Source organism: Protobothrops mucrosquamatus, unplaced genomic scaffold, assembly GCF_001527695.2.
Source record: "Protobothrops mucrosquamatus isolate PMUCROS unplaced genomic scaffold, P.Mucros_1.0 scaffold378, whole genome shotgun sequence".
NCBI classification, from domain to species: domain Eukaryota; kingdom Metazoa; phylum Chordata; class Lepidosauria; order Squamata; family Viperidae; genus Protobothrops; species Protobothrops mucrosquamatus.
The window spans coordinates 734954-760424 of NW_015386710.1; the positions used below are offsets into that span (position 1 = coordinate 734954).

Consider the following 25471-nt stretch of genomic DNA (forward strand, 5'->3'; position numbering starts at 1 on the left):
GGCAGCCCCTGAGATATTGGAACACTGCTATCATGTCCCCCCTCGTCCTTCTCTTCATTAAACTAGACATACCCAATTCCAGCAGCCTTTCCTTATATGCTTTAGCCTCCAGTCCCCTAATCATCTTTGTTGCTCTTCTCTGTACTCTTTCTAGAGTCTCAACATCTTTTTTACATCGTGGTGACCAAAACTGGATGCAATATTCCAAAGTGGTATTAATACTTCACGTGATCTTGATTCTATTCCTCTGTTAATGCAGCCCAGCACTGTGTTGGCCTTTTTGGCAGCTGCAGCACACTACTGGCTCATATTTAAGTGATTGTCCACTAGGACTCCGAGGTCCCTCTCACATTACTACTATTGAGCAAGGTAACCCCTATACTATACCTGTACATTTGGTTTTTCTTGCCTAAATGTAGAACCTTACTTTTTTCACCATTGAATTTCATTTTGTTAGATAGCACCCAGTGTTCAGGTCTGTCCAGATCCTCCTGTATCCTAAGCCTGTCTTCTGGAGTGTTGGCTATTCCTGCCAGCTTGGTGTCATCTGCAAATTTGATGATTTCCCCATCTATCCCCTCGTCCAAATCATTGATGAAGATGTTGAAGAGCACTGGGCCCAGAACAGAGCCCTGGGGCACCCCACTACACACTTCTCTCCATGTAGATGCGGTTCCATTGAGGATCACATGCTGAGTACGGCCGGTCAGCCAGCTACGGATCCATCTGGTGGTGATGCTGTCTAACCCACATTTTTCTGTCTTATCAAGTAGTAGGTTGTGATCTACTTTATCAAATGCCTTACTGAAGTCCAAGTAAATTATCCCCTTCCCCATCAAATTATAACCTCATCAAAGCTGATCAAATACCCAAATGTCTGGGGGAGCAATGGGAGACAGAGCATAGCTCAGCTTTTCCAAGTCTAAGAACTAGGGCAGAAAGAGAAGTCCATGAATAGTACATGTAAAATGCATATAAAGTACATAGTCAAGCAGTGTTTCTCAACCTTGGCAACTTTATGATGTGTGGACTTCAACTCCCAGAATTCTCCAGCTAGCATTGCTAGCTGGAGAATTTGGGGAGTTGAAGTCCACACATCGTAAAGTTGCAAAGGTTGAGAAACACTGTCATAATGCATATAAAGTGTGCATCAGATTGCTCTTTCCATTAGGAATAACTTTAAAAATTAACATTGCCAATAATTGTATCAAGAATTGTTTAAACCAACATCCGCGCATTCAAGGAAATAAGGATATATATAAATCTGAAGAGAATTATAACAGACATTGCTCAAAAATCACCAGCCACTCATTTGATAGCATGTATCCAAGTTACAGAAAAACCGTTTAACCTGTATTTTTATCAGGTTTATAGAAAAAATGTTTTACTTGTATTTAAGATCTTAATCTCTTTTGTAAGCCAATCAAAAAGGATTTTATTTTGGTCATTGACTATACATGAAATATAAAATGTAAAACAGACACACCAACAAACATATGCATCCAACAAATCAATAACAATAACGATAAATCAAGGGGACAAATTTCAAACATTATTAATAATCCTATGACCAACACCTCTGACTGTGATGCTCAAGAGAAACTTGTAGTTGTAATCAATTATACATTTTAATATAATTTTCTGAAAATGATTATCAATAAAATCTCTTGGTTGAAGTGCAGTTTGTTAAAACGATAAAGGTGACATCAAATCCAACCAACTGGTCTTCATCACTTCAAAATCATCTGTTTCTGTAATTAATATGCAAAAGCATAGATTCTAAAACCACATGTATTTCGGCTGCTAATATATGAAAAGCTATTCCATAAATCTGGATGCTTCCTTTACCATCTAGAATTCATCAACATCCATCATATAAAACAAATAGGGGGAAATATACTGGAATAAAATATTGTATCTGCAGCTTGTGTGTCCTCACAAAATTGTGTCCATTCTGTATACATGAACACATGCCAAATAACTAAATTTATGATGACTTAAAACAAAATGGATTTAGCATACAAATGTTATAAAATCGTCCTATAGACATAAAACTCAAAGGATGCTGAACCAATATTTTATAGAATTTAGTCTTTTCATCAACATTCTTTTACTGGGCTTACTTTCTTCTTTTTTCAGAGAACTGCTTAAACTGAATTTGACATACATTTTATTTCCATCACTTATATTCAAAACAATGTTGTAACTATTATAATGAAAACATGCTAAATAATTTGTATTGCATGATTTGTTTTGGATTTTATTTTTAAGACACCTACTGTAGCCATCTGTAATAGAACTGATCATCAGTTACTCCATTTCCAAAGAAAATTTATAATTTTCAAGCTATTGATCAATTTATGTGCCCCAAGAATAAACTAATTTCATTGTAGTTAATGCCACATTAGACTTTATCAGCAAATCTAGAATGAAGTCAATATACGTATTCTGCATTTTAGAGCCACTTAGCTTAATATAGCGCTCCCACTGTGTGTGAAATCATTTTTTTCCAAATGTGACCTACCCACAACTTTCTTGAAAACCTTCAGCAGGCACAATTCCGAGTTTAAGAATCACCAATATAGATTTTCAGAAACAAGTAATAATATTAAAGTAACAATCCATTTAATTATTTATGCAAATTAAATTATATTTCAATTAATTATCTAAATTGAAGACTATTTTGAATTTGTATCTAGAATTATTATCTATGTAAAATACATGCTTAGTTTGTACTGATTTTGTTTCTTTTGAAAAAAATTAAGCAGTGCTAAATATGGCAGATGATGATAAAGGTGTTCCCTCTAATTTTCTTTACTATAAAATAACTAATCATATTAAAGGTTTCTGATCCATCTATTTTACCACTGAAACCTTTTATCTGTTCTTTCCAGCTGATATTAAGAATAATATTAGTTCTTCACTGAGAAGGAAAATAATTCAGGATTTTGCAATTTCAATTTCCAGACTAATAAACCAAGTCCAGATTTGATAAAATATTAGTATTTATCAAATTCCTTCATTCACTCACTCCATTCAAAAAACTTTGGTTTTATGAAATCAAACTTGTTAAAGCACTTAAGAAAAAATACAATAAATGAATTCCAAAATATTTCTGTTTCGGCCAAAACCAATGGTTTCTCTTCTTCCATTCCTACCTATGTTTGTATCTTGAATAGTCAGAAAGCTGGGCAAAATGGAAATCAATTCTATGTGTTTGCTTTCTTGATGTTTTAGATGTTCACACATATGGAGATCTTGAAGCAATTCTCCATCTCATAAAATGTACACAACGATTTGAATGGCTGGAGTGTTGTACCTCCATATATTTTGAAGTGCTGATATAGATTCCAATTATCAAAGGTTTAAGAGTTTTTTTGATTTCCCAATGCCTAAATGGCATTTTGAACATTACTGAATGTGTAAGTCTTTATGAAAAAATATAAAAGTTGGCGATTCATCAATTGTCAAAGAAACTTTCATAAGTTAGAATTGCTTACAATTTTTGTAACTTTATAAAATTCAAAGTTGAATGACCTTTTGTAAATATAAGTGTTGAACCTCCAAGCAGACAGGATAAAAGAAACAGATGGAGAGGATACCAAAATTCCAACAGTCTCTGCTACATATCCAAGAGCCATCATAAAGTTATAATTGCTTTATACGATTATAAATGTCTGTTGTCAGAGTCAATACTGCTGGCAAGAATGGATTCCTGGCATAACATATTCTGATTACTTTTTCAGAGAACATGAATAGTTGAATGCATACAGAAGCAAGCCATGTATAAATGAAGAGAAACAATGTGATTTCATGAAAATGTATCTGGAACTATAATCTTAAAAGTTTCACTAAAGCTCTTCTTATAAATCTAGATACATACATTTAATGTTATATAAGTAGCAACTTTCATATAAAAAATAAGGGCAGTATCTACTTTTACTTCATGTGAATATCTTTAGTAGTGCAGAAAATGCATTACTATAGGGGTTTCTTAAAATATTCAGTTGTTTCTTCTCTTTTAATAGATGACAATATGCATCTATAACATGTATTTCTCTTTCTGCCTAGCCTTTTCTCCCTGAGTTCAGGGTCTACCTTTTTATATATATATATAAACTGAACATTGATTCATTGGTTGCAACACAAATGGACCAACCAGCTTGTTGCCTGGGCCTGACACGGTGAGGATGAGAAACAGAGTGATTTACCAAAGTCACCCAACCGGCTTTCATGCCTAAGGCAAGACTAGAACTTTATAAAACAGTTTCCTGTTTTCTAGCCTAGTATCCATATGTTGTTTTTGTTTCTCTCTGTCTCTTTCTGTTTTACTATTATATTTACTATTATATTGGATAAAACCATTTCATTCACAATATAAATGACAAAATGAAACCAGGAAAAAAAAAGGTTTATGGTTTATAGGTAATTTTAAGTACCATTAAAAAAATTATTAAAATATCAAATATGCTACATAGATTGAGAACAATCCTCACACTTCAACAACTGGGCACTGACTGTATATAATATACTAATGTGGTAAATGTATAACACAATGAAATATACAATTAATGCAATAGTTGTCAACCTGTATTATATCTACCTACTTACCCACCTATGAAACTATATAAAATCCTTTCTTTACAAAAGTTATTATTAATGATTAGCTATCTTATAAAATGCAATATAAAACTGCTGCATCAAAACAAAACAAAATCATTGCCTAGGGTCGTCTTTTTACTATGGCCAAAAATATTTTGGGGAGCCCAAAAAGTGAAATGAAGTAACGTGAAACAAATTCAACATATTTGCTCTGTGAATTACTTCCAGGGTTCTTTTTAATTATTACTATATCTTTTAAATAGGGTAGCTCCAAATTGTAGTGTCATATCAAAAATACTTATCTCCACATCACAATTTTATAAAAGGTAGCATTTTACACAATATTTATCTTAAAAAGTCCTTTCATTTGTCTTTTTTATAAACTATAAAGCTCAAAATATGGTAACCTACATAATTTGTGCTGCTTTCCATGGGTCTCTACCTTACTTGAATTTTTAAAATAAGAAAACTATAGAAACCTCTCTGGGAAGTCTAAGAGAATTGGGCATGATTGAACAGAAGAAAGAAAGAAAAAGTATCTGCCATAAACGTACCACTGATCAATAGTTTCTAGTTAATAGTTTATTTGATACTTAATAAGTTAATAATAACTCATAATACTGGTTTAAAATAGATTTTAGTATGTATATTATTTCAAAATAATATCAGAGGAAAACGAAATATACAAATACTTACAGTAGCATGTTCCCCTGAGTGGATTACCAAGATATCTATTTTCAGAGTCACAACTGCCAGGAAAAAAGACAAAACAAAGAGCTAAACATCGGATTATTATAAACAATATAGCATATTAAATATTTTAAATATAATATTTGTATAGCCAATGAAATAAAAAACAAACATTAATTGAAAGTATCTTCTTTTTGGTCAGCATATACAATAGTGTATTGCTATGCTTTTATACCAATGAATTTAAGTTAGAATATGTAATTCCTTCATCAACATATTTTAATCCTATAATAATCCTCAGCATGTATACAGGATATGGAATACAATGATCTTCTGTTGACATGTTTGGGTAATTTATGCTTGTTTGAAGTTAGTTTCCAGTTGGTTTGTAGTTTTATTCTTAGCAAGCTAGAAAAAACTAACGGAATTACATGGAACAAAATGTGTTGATCACTACTGTCTGTGTGCCTCTATCTTTATTATGCTGCATCTTTGTTAATTAAATTAATTATGTTTATTAAAAGACAGTAGAATGTTTTCAGATCTAATTACAGGAATAAGACAAACATAGAGAATGGCTATGTGCAGCCAGAATAATGCTAATCAAATCAAATTAAACTCTGAAAGGTCACTTGTCATGTCTAACTGGGGTAGATAATCTACCATCATTGGTCTTATTTCAATCTTTCTGTAAGGAATCAACTTAATTTATAAGAGAATGGGAAAAGGCTAACAGTGTCATTATTACTATGTAATCATTTCCAAATAAATAGCAGTTATATAATTCTTTTTATTCTAAAATGATGACACTCTTGCACATAATAATTTAAAATATTTAACACAATGTTTCTTTCATAGAATTTTAGACTTTTGTTTGTTGTTTAGTAAAGGTTTTTTTTCCTTCTATGTTTCAAATAACTTCTTGATATATCTTGAAGGAAAACATAATGACTTCTCTTAATTGTTTGGCAGAATGGTATACATCAATAGGCCTATACTGGACAACAAACTTGAAAACTATTTTTGTTGCTTTCCTCAGTAACACCTTCATTTATAATTTAAATGTACTGCAATGATGTGTGAGAATAACTTTGGGATATAGGGCATCCAGGCATGGCCAAAGTAATGATCAGATAAAATACAGCTTAGCCTGCAGCAGAAATGTGAGTGCGGCAAGACGCTCAGAAGAGATCCTCCCTAGTTTCTTAGGTTGTAAAGGGAGAGAGAAGCAATGGGTGGAGACTGATCAAGGAGAGAAGCAACCTAGAACTAAGGAGAAACTTCCTGACCGTTAGAACAATTAACCAATGGAACAACCTTCCTCCAGAAGTGGTGAATGCTCCAACAGTGGAAGTTTTTAAGAAGAGACTGGACAGCCGTTTGTCTGAAATGGTGTAGGGTTCCTGCTTGGGCAGGGGGTTGGACTTGATGACCTCCAAGGTCCCTTCCAACTTTATTATTATTATTATTATTATTATTATTATTATTATTATTATTATTATTACTACTACTACTACTACTACTACTACTACTACTACTACTACTACTATTACTACTTATAATATTTTGTTAACATAATATTACAATATTATTAATTCATCTTTCCTGTCTGGTCTACCTAGTAAGACTGAAATCAATCTTGCAAGGCTGAAAGTCCCCATCTTCTTTACAGCCCAAGAAACCTCCTTTAATCATCACTTTCTTACTCATTTCAATATACAAGTATTCTTACTTATGGCTGTGATAAATTAAATTCATTTGGAATATTCTGTGTTTTATCCATTTGTTACTCTGGCAATACATTTTTTGGCATAACAGTTTTAAATATTTTTTTTGAATAATGGATTTATTTTGGCTTACTATTGAGGGTTGTATTCAGAAATATCTTCTGTAAGTGGAAAGCATACTGGGCCTTTTTCCAAGTTTCCATAAAAAAGAGAAGTATTTTTGTTTGCACAGGATATTGCATAAGGATTTATATAATTTCTCCAGATGATATACATTATTTTCACAAAATCTCACACAGTAATGTAACTATATAACACTGACAGAAAATGCCAAATCTTCCATGTGTACTTCTCAAAATTCATTCTATTTATTAATTCTTTAATAAATTCTTCAGAGGAATTATTCAGTGGAAATGTACTCCTATTAGACCATTATTAATAACAGAATATATTTCCCCTTCCTTTCCCTCTATAGATGAAAAGAGGATGGAACCAGTTCTTTATTTGAATATTCCTGAACAAATTATGTAAAATGTGGTAATTGATTCGGGAGAGGGTGTGCATTGAAATACTCCTACTATTGCTGCCAAAACCAAATCTTTTCCTGTTCTGGAATGTTTATGTATGTTTGAATAACACAACATAATATTGTGAAAAATTATACCCATGTTGTGGAACGTGCAACATGCAATATTTATTCTAAGTTTCATGTTCCACAACATGGATAAACTAGCTCTACAAATGATACTGTAACATGCATTTATTGCTTAACTTCAAAATGTCAAATGAAATTAGGATTTTTATTTATTGAATAAAATAACAAACTTACTGTTTTTGGTAAAGCTCCATCTCAGAAAAATGTTCTGCCTCAGACACAGATATTTACTATTTGTAAACATCTTACCAGATAATCTTAACAACGACAGTAAAGCTTGGCTTTTTAATTATTAAATTTGGTCAAAGTTACAACTCAACTCAATTTTCAGAGATTATCCAAGTTGAATTTTTTATTTGGCTCCTAGTAGCTTTCCTCTGTGATTAGCTCTGGTCTTCTTTGGGTCATATTACAATTACTTATACTAGTCTCTTGGATTACTGAACGATGTGTTGGATATTTTTGAGAAACTTTTCTATCCCAACCACCGAATACGCTCTTTTATACTTGACACTTGGAAATCATTGAAACTTCAACCCTCTCTGTTTTATGGTACACTCCTGGAAGGTGTACCTTGAATTTGGTGGGTAGTAATTTGTGATACAGATTAATGTGTCAGGCTATCCCATTCATTAAATTAACATTTGTTGAATGAAAGGAACATTTAAAACTAAAACAAACACGGAGCTTCAATATCACAAATGTTTGGACTCCAAACTAAGTGATATGCATGAACTGAATCCTAGCCATTAAAAAAGAATAAGAAACAAAAGCAACTTTCCTTCCATCCTTACCTCATGTATCTGCCAAGAGATAATTATCTATAGAGTGGTTATTCTAGACTATCCTTTTCCATAGGATAAATCTTGGTGACTGAGAAATATGCTACACACTGAGTGTATTAGGCAATTTTCTCTTATCCCTATTCCTTTTAGGAGATGTATCCCTCAAGTTTGATTTCTGCTCCATTTCAGCCAAAGACTGTTTAATAGCAGTTTTCCATAACTTAAGCAAGGATCTTTCAAATAATTTCCTACTTAATGATGCTAACAAATGGTCTAGCACATATTGCAATATATATGTAACATATATTTACATATATTATATTAATATTAATATATAGCATAATTTATATTGTAAATTAGTAAAAGTTCAACTGTTAAAATGTTGGGCATTTTAAATATCAGAGAAAAGTGCCATACTGAATCAGATATGTGTTGAAGTTAGGTAAATGTAATATGTATTAAGAAAATACTTAATCCTGCTGATTTAAAACTTGAAATTTTAGCAGCATTTCCTATTTTCTTATGTTTGTATATCCTTGAAATCAATTAAAAATATAAAATCAAAATATATAAATATACAAATTTGTATTTATAATATAAAGTATTATTTTATCCTATTTGTTCAACACAGCTTAAATACAAGAGATCAATTGCCTTCTAAGAAAATGATATTTAATATCCTTATGCAAACATTAACAATAAACAAGGTATCTGCCAATATTTTCAGACTGTTATATTGTTTCTACTTTTATTTTTAAGTATTTTTTCTTTCATGTTTAATATAAAAGAACATTCATACTTCAAGTAGACACAAAGTCCAGATTTTGAACTATTTAAGAAATACAGAGCCTGAAATATCAATTGTACCCTATAATTTATATAATTAATAGAACAAACACAGAGAATGACATTTTAATTTTCTACTTTCATTTCAACACATTTCAGTTACTCAGGTAGAATGTGTTGTTTTTAGAAAAAAGAACATTGGTCTGAACTGAAAATCCAATAAAAAATCAACTGGCTTTTCTTCCAATAAAAAAATAAAGGACAGGAGTATATACTAACTACAAAATAATTAGTATTTTTGTCCTATTGGTAACAAAATAAGGCATATGAAAAAAAAAACTTTCTTCTTTTTCAAGGCTATGTTTCTGAAGCCCTGTTAGATCGAGACTATAGACTCTAATTCTACACTCAAAGAAGTTCATTTGATTTCTCTGGATTATCTAGTGCAGGGGTAGGCAACCTTGGCTCTTTTATGACTCGTGGATTTCAACTCCCAGAATTCCTGAGCCAGCATAGCTCAGGAATTCTGGGAGTTGAAGTCCACAAGTCATAAAAAAGCCAAGGTTGCCTACCCCTGATCTAGTGGGATAGAAATCATGCAAATATATATAACAAATAATTTCTATGCATTTAGCCAAGGCTATCAGCTACTTTAAAGGAAGGCCACCTCATGTAATCTGCATTTGTGCTGCAATATACCTGTAGGCCTTTGACTAATTTTATTTCTGGGTATTTAAAAGTAGTTTGTCAACAAANAGCTTGCAGGACTGGCCTAGGGTAATTTTTAGGGGGGTTTTAATTATATTTTAAATTCGACAAATATTTAATATTCTTTTTAATTAATTTTAAATTTGTATTGTTTTGTATGTATTTTAAATAGATTGTCAGCCGCCCTGAGTCCTACGGGAGAAGGGCGGGATATAAATTCAAATATAAATAAATAAAATAAATAAATCTTTCAAATAATTTCCTACTTAATGATGCTAACAAATGGTCTAGCACATATTGCAATATATATGTAACATATATTTACATATATTATATTAATATTAATATATAGCATAATTTATATTGTAAATTAGTAAAAGTTCAACTGTTAAAATGTTGGGCATTTTAAATATCAGAGAAAAGTGCCATACTGAATCAGATATGTGTTGAAGTTAGGTAAATGTAATATGTATTAAGAAAATACTTAATCCTGCTGATTTAAAACATGAAATTTTAGCAGCATTTCCTATTTTCTTATGTTTGTATATCCTTGAAATCAATTAAAAATATAAAATCAAAATATATAAATATACAAATTTGTATTTATAATATAAAGTATTATTTTATCCTATTTGTTCAACACAGCTTAAATACAAGAGATCAATTGCCTTCTAAGAAAATGATATTTAATATCCTTATGCAAACATTAACAATAAACAAGGTATCTGCCAATATTTTCAGACTGTTATATTGTTTCTACTTTTATTTTTCAAGTATTTTTTCTTTCATGTTTAATATAAAAGAACATTCATACTTCAAGTAGACACAAAGTCCAGATTTTGAACTATTTAAGAAATACAGAGCCTGAAATATCAATTGTACCCTATAATTTATATAATTAATAGAACAAACACAGAGAATGACATTTTAATTTTCTACTTTCATTTCAACACATTTCAGTTACTCAGGTAGAATGTGTTGTTTTTAGAAAAAAGAACATTGATCTGAACTGAAAATCCAATAAAAAATCAACTGGCTTTTCTTCCAATAAAAAAATAAAGGACAGGAGTATATACTAACTACAAAATAATTAGTACTTTTGTCCTATTGGTAACAAAATAAGGCATATGAAAAAAAAACTTTCTTCTTTTTCAAGGCTATGTTTCTGAAGCCCTTTTAGATCAAGACTATAGACTCTAATTCTACACTCAAAGAAGTTCATTTGATTTCTCTGGATTATCTAGTGCAGGGGTAGGCAACCTTGGCTCTTTTATGACTCGTGGATTTCAACTCCCAGAATTCCTGAGCCAGCATAGCTCAGGAATTCTGGGAGTTGAAGTCCACAAGTCATAAAAGAGCCAAGGTTGCCTACCCCTGATCTAGTGGGATAGAAATCATGCAAATATATATAACAAATAATTTCTATGCATTTAGCCAAGGCTATCAGCTACTTTAAAGGAAGGCCACCTCATGTAATCTGCATTTGTGCTGCAATATACCTGTAGGCCTTTGACTAATTTTATTTCTGGGTATTTAAAAGTAGTTTGTCAACAAAAATCTGATGATAATAATATACTTTGAATTATTTCTAAATTTGTTTTTAAAAAGATTTTGTGGTAAGTTTATGCATTCTTATAAATGGTGATAAGAAGAAGGCATAAATGATAATGCCAAAGGTTCAGCAAATAAGGCTTTCCTTGTCATGGTCCTGTGGAATATTATGGATGTAAAAAAACCTGATCTCTCATACTGACTCAGCTGAGATGTTATGGCCAAGTCAACTTCAGGAAACAAAAAATATGCTGTAATCTTGAATACTGTGCAGTCTTCATGAATGCCAAGTGTAATAAACCAAGTATAATATGAAGAATCAGAAAGTGGGAGGGGAAGCTCATTCATAGTGAGAAGCCTATGATTCAGCTATGACTGGTGAATTGTCCCAGAAAGTCATTTTTCTTTCTCCTTTTTCTTCAATGTGTGGTGAATCACTCTATTTAAATCTCTCAATTGAAGACATTAAAGAATAACAAGCTGAATGACATTTACAGATAGAACTTTAATTCCAGCAAATTGGTTTGCAAATCAGTATCATGACCAGTCTTGAACCATAATATATGTTAAGTTCACATTTTGACAATTAATTTTACTAAACACTTTTTCCCTTACTGCAAGAAAATCATAAACCTTATACTGTCAGAATAAAATCAATAATGCAGCTTCTTTCTCTGAATCTTACAATGTATTATTCTCCCTTGCTCTCATTCCAAACTTTGATACCAAAATAATTTTCCATGAAAATAACTACTTTCATTTAAAAGTAGTTCATTTTATATTGCATTTATTCCAGCACTGTAGTTTGTCCCCCGATGCTCAGGGATACATAAAATGGTCAATTTGAAGGATTCTAATGAAATGTAACAATGGAAAAGCAATAGTATAAGCAGAATTTTTTTCTTTTGAATTTTATGTACAAAAATTACTGTGAAAATTACATTTGGACTGTAACAAAAAAAAGTGTACCCTAATATCACTACACAACTATTTCCATTAAGGAGAAGAAGTTGCTGTTAAAAAAAAATGTCTTATACCTTGAAAAAAAATAAGTAATGGATTAAAAAAAATAAAAAATCTAATACCTATTGGCAAGCTCTGCAAAAAAAATAGAGAAAGCATTTTATCATTAGGGCCCAAAAGTCAAATTAGTATTTGCACTTAATGGAACACAGATTGGCTTGAAAAAGATCTTTGAAGAATGCTGTGGTAAATAGTTTGATTTGCCAAGAAAACTTGAGTTTATGTGCCCATACAGCTACAGCTGTAGTTAAGGTCAATTCAGGGACAATTTTACTTTTTTAAATAAAGCTTAAACTTTTAGGCCTGCCACATTAATGAACGTCTAAAGATCAATTTGGACAAACAATTTTCCTTCCTCCTTTGAAAATATTATGTAACTACAAGAGAAGCTATTTTTCCCCACATTGGAAACAATTTCTTCATGTTTAAAATTTAATATAACTTGTTTCAGTTATACAGTAAATTAGCATACAAATAGATTTCTTTCTCACCTTTTTTCTCACTATTTCCAAAAGGGGGAAAATGCATATCAGGAGTTGGATAGCAGGGGAAAAGGTTTGGCTGAAAAAGATGCAGGTAATTATAACCTACAAATAAAAACTTCCAATTACCTTCCCATGTTCTCCCAGAAGAACATAATATGAAATGTGAAAGCCTTACCATTTGATCTCATGATGATAGCACCAGTTTACTGTGCTGTCTATGACATTACAAACTTTTCTGATAATTACAAACTACTGATAACTAGCTATGTGAGTGCCACCCTGCTACAGTTAATCTTGATGCACTAAAATAACAAATGAAGTTATTTGCAAGATCAGACAACATTGTATTTACCCAGCACTAATCCATTCAGTAGCCAAATACTATATTACAGTCATGTTCACAGAACATCAGAAATAGAAGTCATCAATGTGAGAAGAAAATATCTCCCAAGTTCTAGCGCCATATGCATGTCACCATATACATGATTATTTTTTTCTGACAAGGTTCAGATGTTATGCTATCAACCACAACATTACAATAGGATTTATCAATCTGTGTCTTCCATTATATATTTTTTCAATTTGATGGCCCAACTGACCTCTCTTTGTTTCCTGTAACATTAAGTTACATTCCTCACATTTCATCCCAGTACTATAGTTCAGGGCTTTTCAACCAGTGGTACGGGTACCACCTGTGGTACATTGGCACCTGGCAGGTGGTACGCGACCATCCTAGAAAAGTGGTAGCGGGGGAGGGGAATGAGCTGAACTGGTGGCAGCACCGCACAAGCTTGAGCGAGAAATAGCTGGAGCTGCAGGGCTGTCAGGGCTCAGAGGAAGCGCCAGGATCAGTGCCACTTTCCAGCTGATCGGCGTTTCTTCGGGGCTGTCAGGCTCAGTGGAAGCGCCAGAATCAGCGCCAGGCTCCAGCTGGAGCTCGGTGCTGATCCTGGTGCTTCTGCTGAGCCCAGAAGAAGTGCCGATCAGCTGGAATGTTGCAGCATTTCCAGGGTCTTGTGATTTACATTCAGATGCTTGGCAACTGATTCATATTTATGATGGTCACAGTGTCCCAGGGTCATGTGAAGTGACCAAAACCTGCTGTAACCACCAGCAGATGGGGGGGGAATAAAAACCAAACACACCCCACCCCACCCCCACTGCCAATCCTCAACAGAAATGCTCACAACAATGGAAACCTCAGACAGGAGGAAGAGCGCCGCTGGGCGAGCAGGCAGGTGTCTTGCTCGGCTGTAGCTTGAGGGGGCATTTTTTCAGTGCCATTGTAACTTCAAACAATCACTAAGCGAACTGTTGTAAATCGAGGACTACCTGTACTTTATCACTTTTTCCCTTTTTTTGTCATCAAGTTTTTGACACCTTGCTAGGCCACTGGTGGTACTCGGATACTGCCATATCCTAAAAGTGGTACAATGGGTGAAAAGGTTGAAAAGCCCTGCTATAGTTATCTCCATTCATTCATTCATTCATTCATATTCTTCATTTTTTTATATAAATAACTCAAGGCATCCAACATTCCTTTCTTTTCCTATTTTTCCCCACAGCAACAAAACTGTGGGATGGGTTGGGCTGAGAGTCTGACTGGTCCAAAGTCACCCAGTCAGCATATATGCAGAACTAGAACTAGGCAGCACTAGAACTCACAAACTCCTGATTTCTAACCTAGTGCCTTAACCACTAGATCAAATTGACTTAAATGTAATTAGAAGAGCAATATGAGCAAACCCAATTATTTGCTATTCTTATGTGCTTTTCAATCAGAATCTTTATTTTTACAAGATCTACAATTATTACATAATATATTGTTATTAATTATCTTATAGAACTGAATTTGGACTTTTGATCATCCATCCTTGATAAATGATACTAGTTAAGCATTTTTCTTTTTATTTCACTTTACAGTGGGAATTACTGATATGATTTTTGCAACACATGGAAATAAATTTTTGGAACCAACCACCTTGTGTCTACCAATATGATGCAAAGAACATATTAAGAAGGTTAAGGTATAAACATAGAAGAAGCAGAATATAAGAGCAATTAATACAAATGAATAGACATTATTAACACAATAAAAAACCCAGAATATACAAAGAAACTTAAAGAAAGCTTTGTCGGCACCTAATTTCTTCAGGGCCATTTATTTGAGATTTTTCTTTTTACATTTGATGATTGCTAGGGCAACTGGTGTTAATGATAGCTCACAAGATGGAAATGTAACATGAAAAGCTACTTTCTGTTTTCAAATATAAACACTGTCACTAAAATTTTTCTTCTTTATTCACATTTCACTTTGCTGCCTAAAAGATGGAAAAAATGTAAATGAATATAGCAGTAGGTGGTGCATATTATATCCATTAGAAACCATAAGAAGAAAAAAGCAATCTTTGTTACATTAGGAGCTTGCTAATAAACACATACTATCCCCAGTACCAATTCAACTTAGTATTTTTCTCTTGTTTTCATGAAAGCAAGTTTATTTTCTTTCCTGTTCTAAATATGCATGATGTACTTTGGAACGATCTATCAAAACCATTAAGAAGAACTTTCCTATCTCCAACCTGGGTGTCTCCCTACTTGCATGCCCAATTAATAAAGAAGCATTTCCATAATTAAAACAGGGCAATTTCTTTTCTTACCTAGCTACAGCCCCCATCACTATCAATTTTTTAAAAAACAACAAAGTCATCATTTTAGTTCCATATTAATTTTAATATAAAACATTTTATAGTATTCAAAACCTTTGTCCTCTGACACCTTTAGAGCACTTTTACCTTGCCCAGAAACATCAACGTTACCGAGATTCTATCTTGGGAGAAAAACTAAAAGTCTGATGGTAAAAACAGAAATCTATTTTCATGGTGTTTGGTGGAACCCAAAATTTGATGGAATCCAAAAGGGTACTTGCTATATCAAAATCTACATATTGTTTTTCCATAACCTACATTAGCTCATTGCAAATATCAGGATATTTTTAAAAATATGCATGTCAGCATGAAGAAAAACACCTGTGAACTTTTTCCCTGAGTTAAGTATTTTCTTAAGAATAATCCCAGGGGAAACTGAGATTATACTAATTCCTAGATTTTGTATTGCTTTCCATATCACCATGAAAAATGACTTTATTCAAGCTTTATATTCATGACCCCCTATTTTCCAACTTCTTGGGAGATTTGCTTTGAATTAGAAGAAACTTACGGTACATTTTTAAGTGTATGTTTTTTATGTGTTTTATACAATGATTAGATGTGAAATATCAGAATAATTATAATGATAAGTTTTAAATCCAATTCATAGTTCACTGAATAATATTATCACATGAAACATAATAGATTAAAATGAGGATACAGGACAGATTAAAGAACAAACTATTTCCCATTCCTTTCATGTGTTGTATTCCTATTTAAATTAAGCTAATATTTCAGACTTGTTTTTACTGGGAGCCAAACAAAAATGATGACATGCAATTAATTATACACAGGAGCAATACAACAGATGAAAATTTTCTAACCAGCTTTATTACCATCCATCAAATCTTATTGATCCATATCATTGAATGCATTTTCAAGTTAAACATCTAGTAAAAGCACTGGTATTTTCTTCCTCCTGACCAAGGCAAGCTACATTTGAATTGTTTTAGTAATAAGAAAAACCATTTCATACAGAAGTAGTACATTGCTTAGATTTTCTGTTTTTAACAGTTTTCAGAATGTTCCCTATCAAACTATTAAAGGCCTGATTATTTATTTATGCTTATTTAATAGACAAGAAGAAAGTGCTACATTTGGGCTTCTTCATTCCTCAAAGGAGTACACCAAGTATTTTTAAAAGTACCTTGGACCACCTTGTGTACGTCACAGATAAGTAAGAATTATAAAATTATCTTTACCACATTGTATACATGAGTCAGAAATACCTTTTTTCTGACACTGTACTACTATTTCTGATTTCATAAAATAGAGAAAGAAAATATCAAACAAGCATTTCTTGTTTCAACTGATAATTATCTCAAATTGCAAATCACAGACAGAAATCAATGAAGGAGAATATTTGTAGCTCAGGTTTGAAATGTGGTGTCCTTGGTTTTCTTGCAGACATTTCGTTACTGAAACTAGGTAACATCATCAGCAATGATGATATCACCTAGTTTGGGTAATGAAACATCTGCAAGAAAACAACCAAGCTCAGAGAGCACCAAGGACACCACAGATATAAATCTCACAGCACTAGATGTTAACTTAAACAGAATACATCTTGATGGAGAATATTAATATATTTAGCTGAGAATGATGAAAAATCAAGCATAGGGCATACTTTCTTAGTGATTCATGGTCAACTGATCAAGCTCAAGATCTGACACTTCCAGAAAGACACAAACAAGAATTTATAAACCTCAACATCTCATGGAAAATAGTTCATATACTGCACAGGTCACTTAAGGGATGGAAAATTTTGACTGGGAAGCCATAGAATGATCACACTTCAACATTAAATTAATTTGATACAGGTTGTTAGAATAGCTATTTAACCATTCAAATGCAAAAAATAATGTAAAATTTTTTTTAATATTTTGTTAAATATTAAATATTTTGTTTATTAAATATGTTAAAACATATTTTAAAAACATATGTATTTTTCTGTTACAACAAACAGCATTACTTGGATAAGTGCAGAAATCAGAAAGGTATGTATTTATTTAGGGGGAAAAGTAAGAATATTGCAATTGTAAAATATTAAGCTCTTTTTAATAGTTATGGGGTAATATCTGCTATGGCCTTTTCTTCTGACACTCCCTTTTCAATAGCTGTGCCAAATGCTATTATTTAAGTACCAATTATGATGACTTGATCTGCTATTTGTTCTATTCCATTCTGTGCAACAGTTTCTCAGATTTCCAACTTAATTACCATTTAAGAAGTGAAGGTTCTTTGATTGTTGAAGGTTTCAATCTAAAACTCTATATCAGCTCTTTGTCAGTCTAATGTCAGTTTCACTTTTTGAAATTATTCAAATACACAGGAATAATAGAATGTGTAAAAGAAATGCCAATTATAAATACAATTTAAGAACTGAATCATAATGCTAGAATTCAAGTGTTCTCCTAATTTCTAAAACTGGCCTTTAGAATCTTGAAGAAATCACATAACTAGATTCTGAATGCCAATGTATTGCTTATTTCTTTTAATCCTTTTATTATAATCTTCTTATTTGAGTTCTGGCTATTTATTGATTTCTCTGTATGTTACCTAACTGCAGGTAAAAACTGTTGCAGCTGATCATTTTCAGAAAAGACAGATTAGATAAAGTACAGTGATTTGGTTACTAGATAATTGATTGTTCAATATTGGAAATTCCCTATCCACCTAATAATTTACTTCATAAATTATCAAGTTATAGATATATATGACAGTCCCATTGCTTCTCATTTAAAGGGTGTTATATTTAACTTCACCATTAATAAAAATTAAGGATTTGGGTATTTTTAAAGAAAGAAACAAAGATTAATTTCAGAATAATTTGATTCACAATAAAAGAAATTGGTTGCTTAAAGAAGAGACAGATCGCAGAATCAACTATAACTATAATTAAGAAAGTTCAGCTCAGCTCCCATTAAATATGGATTTAGTACCTGTCTGTTGGGAAATGAACATCATGGATGACACTGAGTTAGTGCTAGCTATTCATTCTTCTATCATGTCCACTCAGATTATTTTTAAATTTTTAAATAAAGGCAATGGAACAAGGTGGATTAATCTAAATATGAAGCATTTGAAGTATATGAAGACACTTTGACTGTCCAAATGACTATAATTAATTAACTGTGTATCATTTAAGTACATGTTGAAAGATAAAATGTTTTTCCTAAATTTACAAGAATCTAGGTCTCTAAAAGATAATTATGTATGGGCAATTAATTCCCCTTGATGTAGAATCAATGTAATACATGCATTCAATGCTGATACCAGTGTATTCCTGTTTTAAAAATAAAATAGCACTAATTAAAACAGAAGCATAAAAATATTTCATATTATAAATTAATTATAAAGTGATACTGAAAAAGAATTTCCAGAATGTTAGAAATGGATAACTTATGCCTGCACACCTGCAAAAATAACATCAGATTCATATCACTTGCACTAGTCCCATTTTTAAATTAATAAATGGTCAGCATAAATTTTAGGTTATCAAAGAAATCCCTGTGAGAATTACCTAGATCATTTATCATATTAATACTATATTAAAATAACAGTTTCATCATAATGGCACTTCTCTAAATGTTATTAAATGACAAATTTAAGCTTTTGGGACATAGATATATTGGTACATGTCAAAAACCTCCAGCAATTATTGTGGCTATCATGCCTAATGGAATGTTAGGGTGATCCAATGAAACTATTTGAAACTATCTGTAACCCAACAAAATTATTTGTTATGAGTTATCATGTTAACCACTCAATGATGAAGAATCATAAAGTATTAAATATGTTTCCTATGATATTATGATATAGTTCCACATAATGTGTTTTCATTTATATTGAACACTTCAGGGAATGTTCAGAGTTAAGTTAGTTACGCATAAAGATTAAATTTTATTATGCTATACCAAGGGTATCAAACGGCTGGCCCGCGGGCCGGTTGCATCATTCAGAGGCCACACCCACCCCCGCTCCGGCAATGTGAAAAAAGTCACGATACGTCACGACATGTCACATGATGCAGTGAGCTTGACACCTGTGTGCTATACCTACAGGTTCGCGCAATTATTTTTCTGTTTTGATTTACTATTACTAAATTTGTTAATTGTTAATATGGAGTAGGGATTAAAGATATTGATTTGATAACATATTAATGAATATTACATAGAGAAATGAAGTTAAGAAAAGTTATCCTTCTCTTCAAGAAAGGACTTCTTTATATAAAACCTGCCCTAAACCTGAGAACTACATATTCCTATCTCATCAACTTCACTTGTATCACACTATGCATGAGAGTACTTTGCCTCAGTAAAATGCTACACTACAACCACAAGGAAGGCTGTGCTTCTTGAACATATCTCTCCTCTCAGAAACTAAGAGTACTTCCAAGGCCTTTGAGGCTGAGGCGACGAAGAAGTTAAGGGGAACACAAAAGTTTTGACCTACAAACTGGCATTTGATCATTCTTGGTTCCTTACAAACAAAGACTGGCACCAGAATTGATTCAGGCTTTAATATATTTTGGCATGACGTATTGTTGCATTTCAGGGGGGGAAAGCAGATGTTTATTTTATGTATTCTGAAGTATATTTTGAAAATATAATAGTTGAAAGTATGGAACTTTTTCTAGATATTTAAGATAAATAATTTTTGAAGCTGAACTTTAATATATGCAACATCCTTTTACATTACAACAATAAAATAGGTTTTATATAAAGGAAAGCTATAAAGGTGTTCAATTAGCAGTGAAAATTTATCACCTCACAAATAGTGACAAAATTAAATTCATTGTATGAGCTGTTCATAATCATTAAATTTAAATTAAGATTTTATCATTTACACTTACAGTTGACACTGGTCTCCTTTGATTCCTTTGGTTGTGCAGAAGCATTTTCCTGTTTGCATGTGACAAATATTTGCATGGCCACTACATGTGCAAGCTATAAAATCAGAAAGGGTTTAACAATTATATTACAATTATTTTAATACAATACTTTGTATATCAACACTATACATTTGATGGAATGACGATTATGACCTGAACATTAACAGTCCCTTCCAAAAAAGGGATCATTCAGTCTCATTAGGTTTTAACTAACAGAAAAGAGGATATACTGTAGTGATTTAAAAAAAAAACCAAATTATTTTTATCTTCCAAAGCAATTCCCTTCTTGCAAATAAAAAGACAGAGGGAGGGAGCAAGGGAGGGAGGGAGCGAGCGAGTGAGGGAGGGAACGAGGAAGGGAGGAAGGAAGGAAGGAAGGAAGGAAGGATTAAAAAGTGTAAATGGAGGCATGGTGTTTATCAGATAAGCTAGCTTACAACTTTAAAGTTCTTAAGTATATAGTTCAATATTTTGGGGGATATATCTCAAATTTGTTCTTTTATCAAATATAATAAAATGCATAATGATATAAGCAATAATATTAGAAAAATAACATTTGCAGAAATCAACATTAAGCCCAAGAAGTTATCATTTTTCCTATCATGTAAGCATTTAAAAATAAAATAATAAAGCTAAAACTAAAAGCAAAAAAGAGATATTCAAATAATCAATTGAATTAAGAATCATATAAAACACACTAATCAATCAATCAATTAATCAGAATAGAGCTGGAAGGGACCTTGGAAGTCTTCAGGTATAACCCCCAAGACCTATAACAATTTCAGATAGGTGGTCGTCCAGTCTTTTCTTAAAAACCTCCAGTGATGAAACACTTACAACTTCCAAAGGTAAGCTGTTAGGAAGTTTCTCCTTAATTCCAAGTTGCTTCTCTCCTTGATTAGTTTCCATCCATTGTTTCTTGTCTTGCCTTCTGGTGCTTTGAAAAATAAGTTGACCCCTTATTCTTTGTGGCAGCCCTTCAAATACTCTAATAATGCTATCTCAGAACAAGAAAATGTATTCATTCAAGCAATAATTGAGGACTAGCTTTTTTATAAGCAAAGAACCAAACATTTCCTTTATCAAGGTTTAAGGAAACCTTAAGCGTGAATCTATTTGTTCCAAAACAGCTAATATTCTTAGCAACAATATGAAAATAGTTTACCATAGATATATTTTTGACTTTTTAGTCTAGGTAAAAGCCTTGGGTTTTTCTGATGATTTCTCATTCTGGTTTAGCTTTTTTAGCCTAATTGAGGTGCTGCTTCCTGCTCAAGTTCAGTTTTTATAGCTTTGATTAAATTTGGATTAGGAGCTGGAATCTCAGTAACCAGCTTATATTTTTGACTGTCGCAGCATTACCTGATTATGATTTGTGATCTTCCCTGCTTGCTTCCCACAATCAATGGGGAAGCTGGCAGGAAGTTGAAAGTCACATTCACATGAGGTTCTCATTTAAAGACCCATGTGGTTTAACGACAGCAACGGTATCGTGCTGTCACATGACTTCACACATTACAGCTGCAGTGCTTAGTGATGGAAATTCCAGTCCAATTAACGTTATTATATGAGGGTGTTTGTTGTCCAGTCACTAAGTCATATTCAACTCTTAGTGATGGAATAACAAAGGTTCTTGTATAATGACGGTAACTGGACTGGAATTTCCATCACCAAACATTGCAGCTGTAATATATTATGTCATGTGACAGCACTATTTAGGGATATCACCTCCAGCAGGTACTGTTTGCTGTCAGGTCATTAAGTGAGGACATTTAAATTTAAGCAAGGAAATTTAAATGCCACCTTACAATTTTTAGAGTAATTCTTTTCCTTCCATTCCAACTCTTATATCTCTGATGTCCTTTGAAAGACAGAAAATAATTTCTTTCCTGAACAGACTTGAAACTAGCAAATGTCAACTAACAATATCCTGATCATTTGCTACTTCCTTATTAGGCCAAGCACACCCAAGAGAGCAGCCCACAGCAGTAATGTTGCATTGCAACTCTCAAGCCACCTCCTATTTACAATGCCAAGCTTAGAAAATAAAGGATGCAGTTAGGAAAAGGCCAGAACACTCAAGATATTTTATGATTTAATTCACAACACCAGATGTATGCTATCCACCAATCCCAATTCGTCATGCATCCACAGTTTGAAAGTGACAATGTTATTTATCTCTTTAGAGTAAATGTTCAACAGGAATAAACTATAAATATTCAAGGATGCACTCTCTTTTACTCTAAAGCAGGAGTAGGCAACCTTGGCTCTTTTATGACTTGTGGACTTCAACTCCCAGAATTCCTGAGCCAGCAAAGCTAGCTCAGGAATTCTGGGACTTGAAGTCCACAAGTCATAAAAGAGCCAAGGTTGCCTACCCCTGCTCTAAAGTAACACTAGCTACAACTACCCCAAAACTCTGAAGTATTTTCTGTAAAATTTACTTGAAATTTTCATTCAACATTGGTAACAAGATACATAGTACAGGAAGTTGTAATTTAAACTTAAGGCTTAATATTTGCCATTTGTTAACTACAATTAATATATACTAAACAAATTAAGTGCATAGATGTTTAATTTTAATTAATTATGCCCATTTTAAAAACAAGGAGATAGCACGGGACAGGATATAAATCACTGCAATAACTGTGTAAGAGGCAAAGCATCAAGGATTTATCTGAGAATTTGACTTCTTTTAGCTAAAAAACCCTGTTGCTTATACAAGAATTAATGTTCTGCTGTCATTCGTGAGCAGGAAAGTCATGCCCCCTTAGCACAAATAATAGACTTTTCAACTCTTCTTTCTACTGACTGCCTGTTGTACCATAACCTTTTATTATTCTCAAGGCTGATGGGATATGCTGGGGAGAGAATACAGAAAAATAATTGAAAATCCATTCTGTGAAGAAAGTATTCAGTAGACTTGGACAGATGTATAATAAATGTAATAACCAACAGTATGATTTCATTCACAATACAGTAGTAGATGTGCTTTAAAGAAAAACCCATGACAGAAATTTAACAATAATGCTAGGATTTTTTTTCTGACTGGTATCTTAATGAACAATATCATTTCATCAGAGAAAGATAATTGAAAAATGAATGAACTTGATGTCATCTTTCATTTGTAGTCTTAAAGTTGGAATTCCTGTTATTTTATTGCCTATCTAACTACCAGCAATTCATTGAGAAGCAATAAAATGCTGAAATACAATTGATAAATAAACAATACAAAATGCTAAAGATTATATAATTAAATATGTATTTCCTTTTTGCTGAAATTGTTCTGAAATATACTGTTCTGAATAACAATGAAGTAAACTGAACTCAGAATCAAAAATGATTTTTCCCAAAGATGATAAAATAGTGTTTTAAATATCAACAAATACAGTAGTTATAAACAGTAGCTTTTACAGTAGACTGAATTATTAGTTTAGTTATTTAAGATCACAGATCAAAACTGTTATATGATACAAAACATAAATAAAAACATAACCTAATTATCTTTATAGACAAGTCAATACCTATGAATTACAATGAATCCAACAACAGTTCCTAAAATAGGCCCATAGTTCTCCTTACAAAAACTGCCACTGAGCAAAAATGAACAATTTTCTTAGATCTTTCATCACAGCAGTCTACTATCAGTAGTTATCTCATCTGGCTGGTCCACTCAGCATGCTGCCAGATGAGTGTTAATGTTGAATGCTAAGATAGGTACAGTGTACTATACGGAGTAGTGCATCAAAATATACAGAATTGGTTTTCTTGAATCTTGTCAATAGAGACAAAGAAGAACTTGCAGAAATATGTTCTGAAATCTGTCCTTCAAAACTATAGATGGCATTGCACTGAGGGTAGCATGAAAGAAACTATTCTGTGGGGCAGAATATTAGCAAAGGAATTTAAACTGGCATAAAAGCAAAGGCCTGCTGCACAGACTGTCTATAGAATTGTAGGAGATACTATTTAATCCCTCCATATATCTCATATAATTTTTATCTCCAGAGATACAACCTTGTTGAAACAGAGATGAGCTGAAAATTTAAATCTGTACTTATACTTTGGCTTTCTGAGGAAAAAATGAACTTGTCCTTGAGAATTAATGTTTGTGAGAGGCTTTCATACAGTTTACTTTTAATCAATATTTTAACTGTCAAGTTCTCACATATATCTCTAAGGAACTGAGAGCAGTTTGTAAATGTAAAAGTGCCTTTGGACTACACCAAGTCAATGCAAAGCATTACATCGATCAATTTATTTCTAACCCCTTTTAATACTCTCAAGTACTTCTACTGACAAAATTATGCACGCAAAGCATTTTCCTTAATACCTTAAATATTTTTAGTGCTGCTGGCAAAATTATCACTGAGAAACAGAGTTATAAGTTTCTATATTTGTGCACTCGGATTTTAATTTTTCAAAGTTAAGATTAGCTGAAGAGTAATTACCCTAAGAATTTAAAATCCTCTGCTTTTTCAATTATATTATCTTCCAATTATTTAAATTTTAAATTTATCAGTTTGCTAATATAATCAAGCAATCATATAAAGTCGACTCAAAAATAAACTCCATTTATTTAAATAAAGTTTATTCTGAGATGTAAATACAGAATTCCAATTCTACAAAATCTTATAGGGTAAATACGACTCTATTTTTTCCTAAATATTTCACCATCAACAATTATTCATTCAGTAAATGAATTCAAAATAAATTGGAAATAAAACAGCAACTAAGTGATGTATTGATTGCATCCATTTATCATGAATGTTTATTATTTAGTCTAGTCTAGTCTAATGAAGAGAAGGACAAGGGGTAACATGATAGCAGTGTTCCAATATCTCAGGGGTTGCCACA

General features: G+C 32.3%; 1 protein-coding gene across 1 annotated transcript in view; it reads right to left on the reverse strand.

The window, feature by feature from the left end:
* The window catches only part of ATRNL1 (attractin like 1), a 471655-nt gene that overhangs the window by 320529 nt on the left and 125655 nt on the right, over positions 1-25471 (reverse strand). The window contains exons 20-21 of the mRNA XM_015815816.1: positions 20576-20669; positions 5299-5351 (exon numbers count right to left, since the gene is read on the reverse strand). Of these exons, the coding sequence (XP_015671302.1) occupies positions 5299-5351; positions 20576-20669 (147 nt within the window). The remainder of the gene's footprint in view (positions 1-5298; positions 5352-20575; positions 20670-25471) is intronic.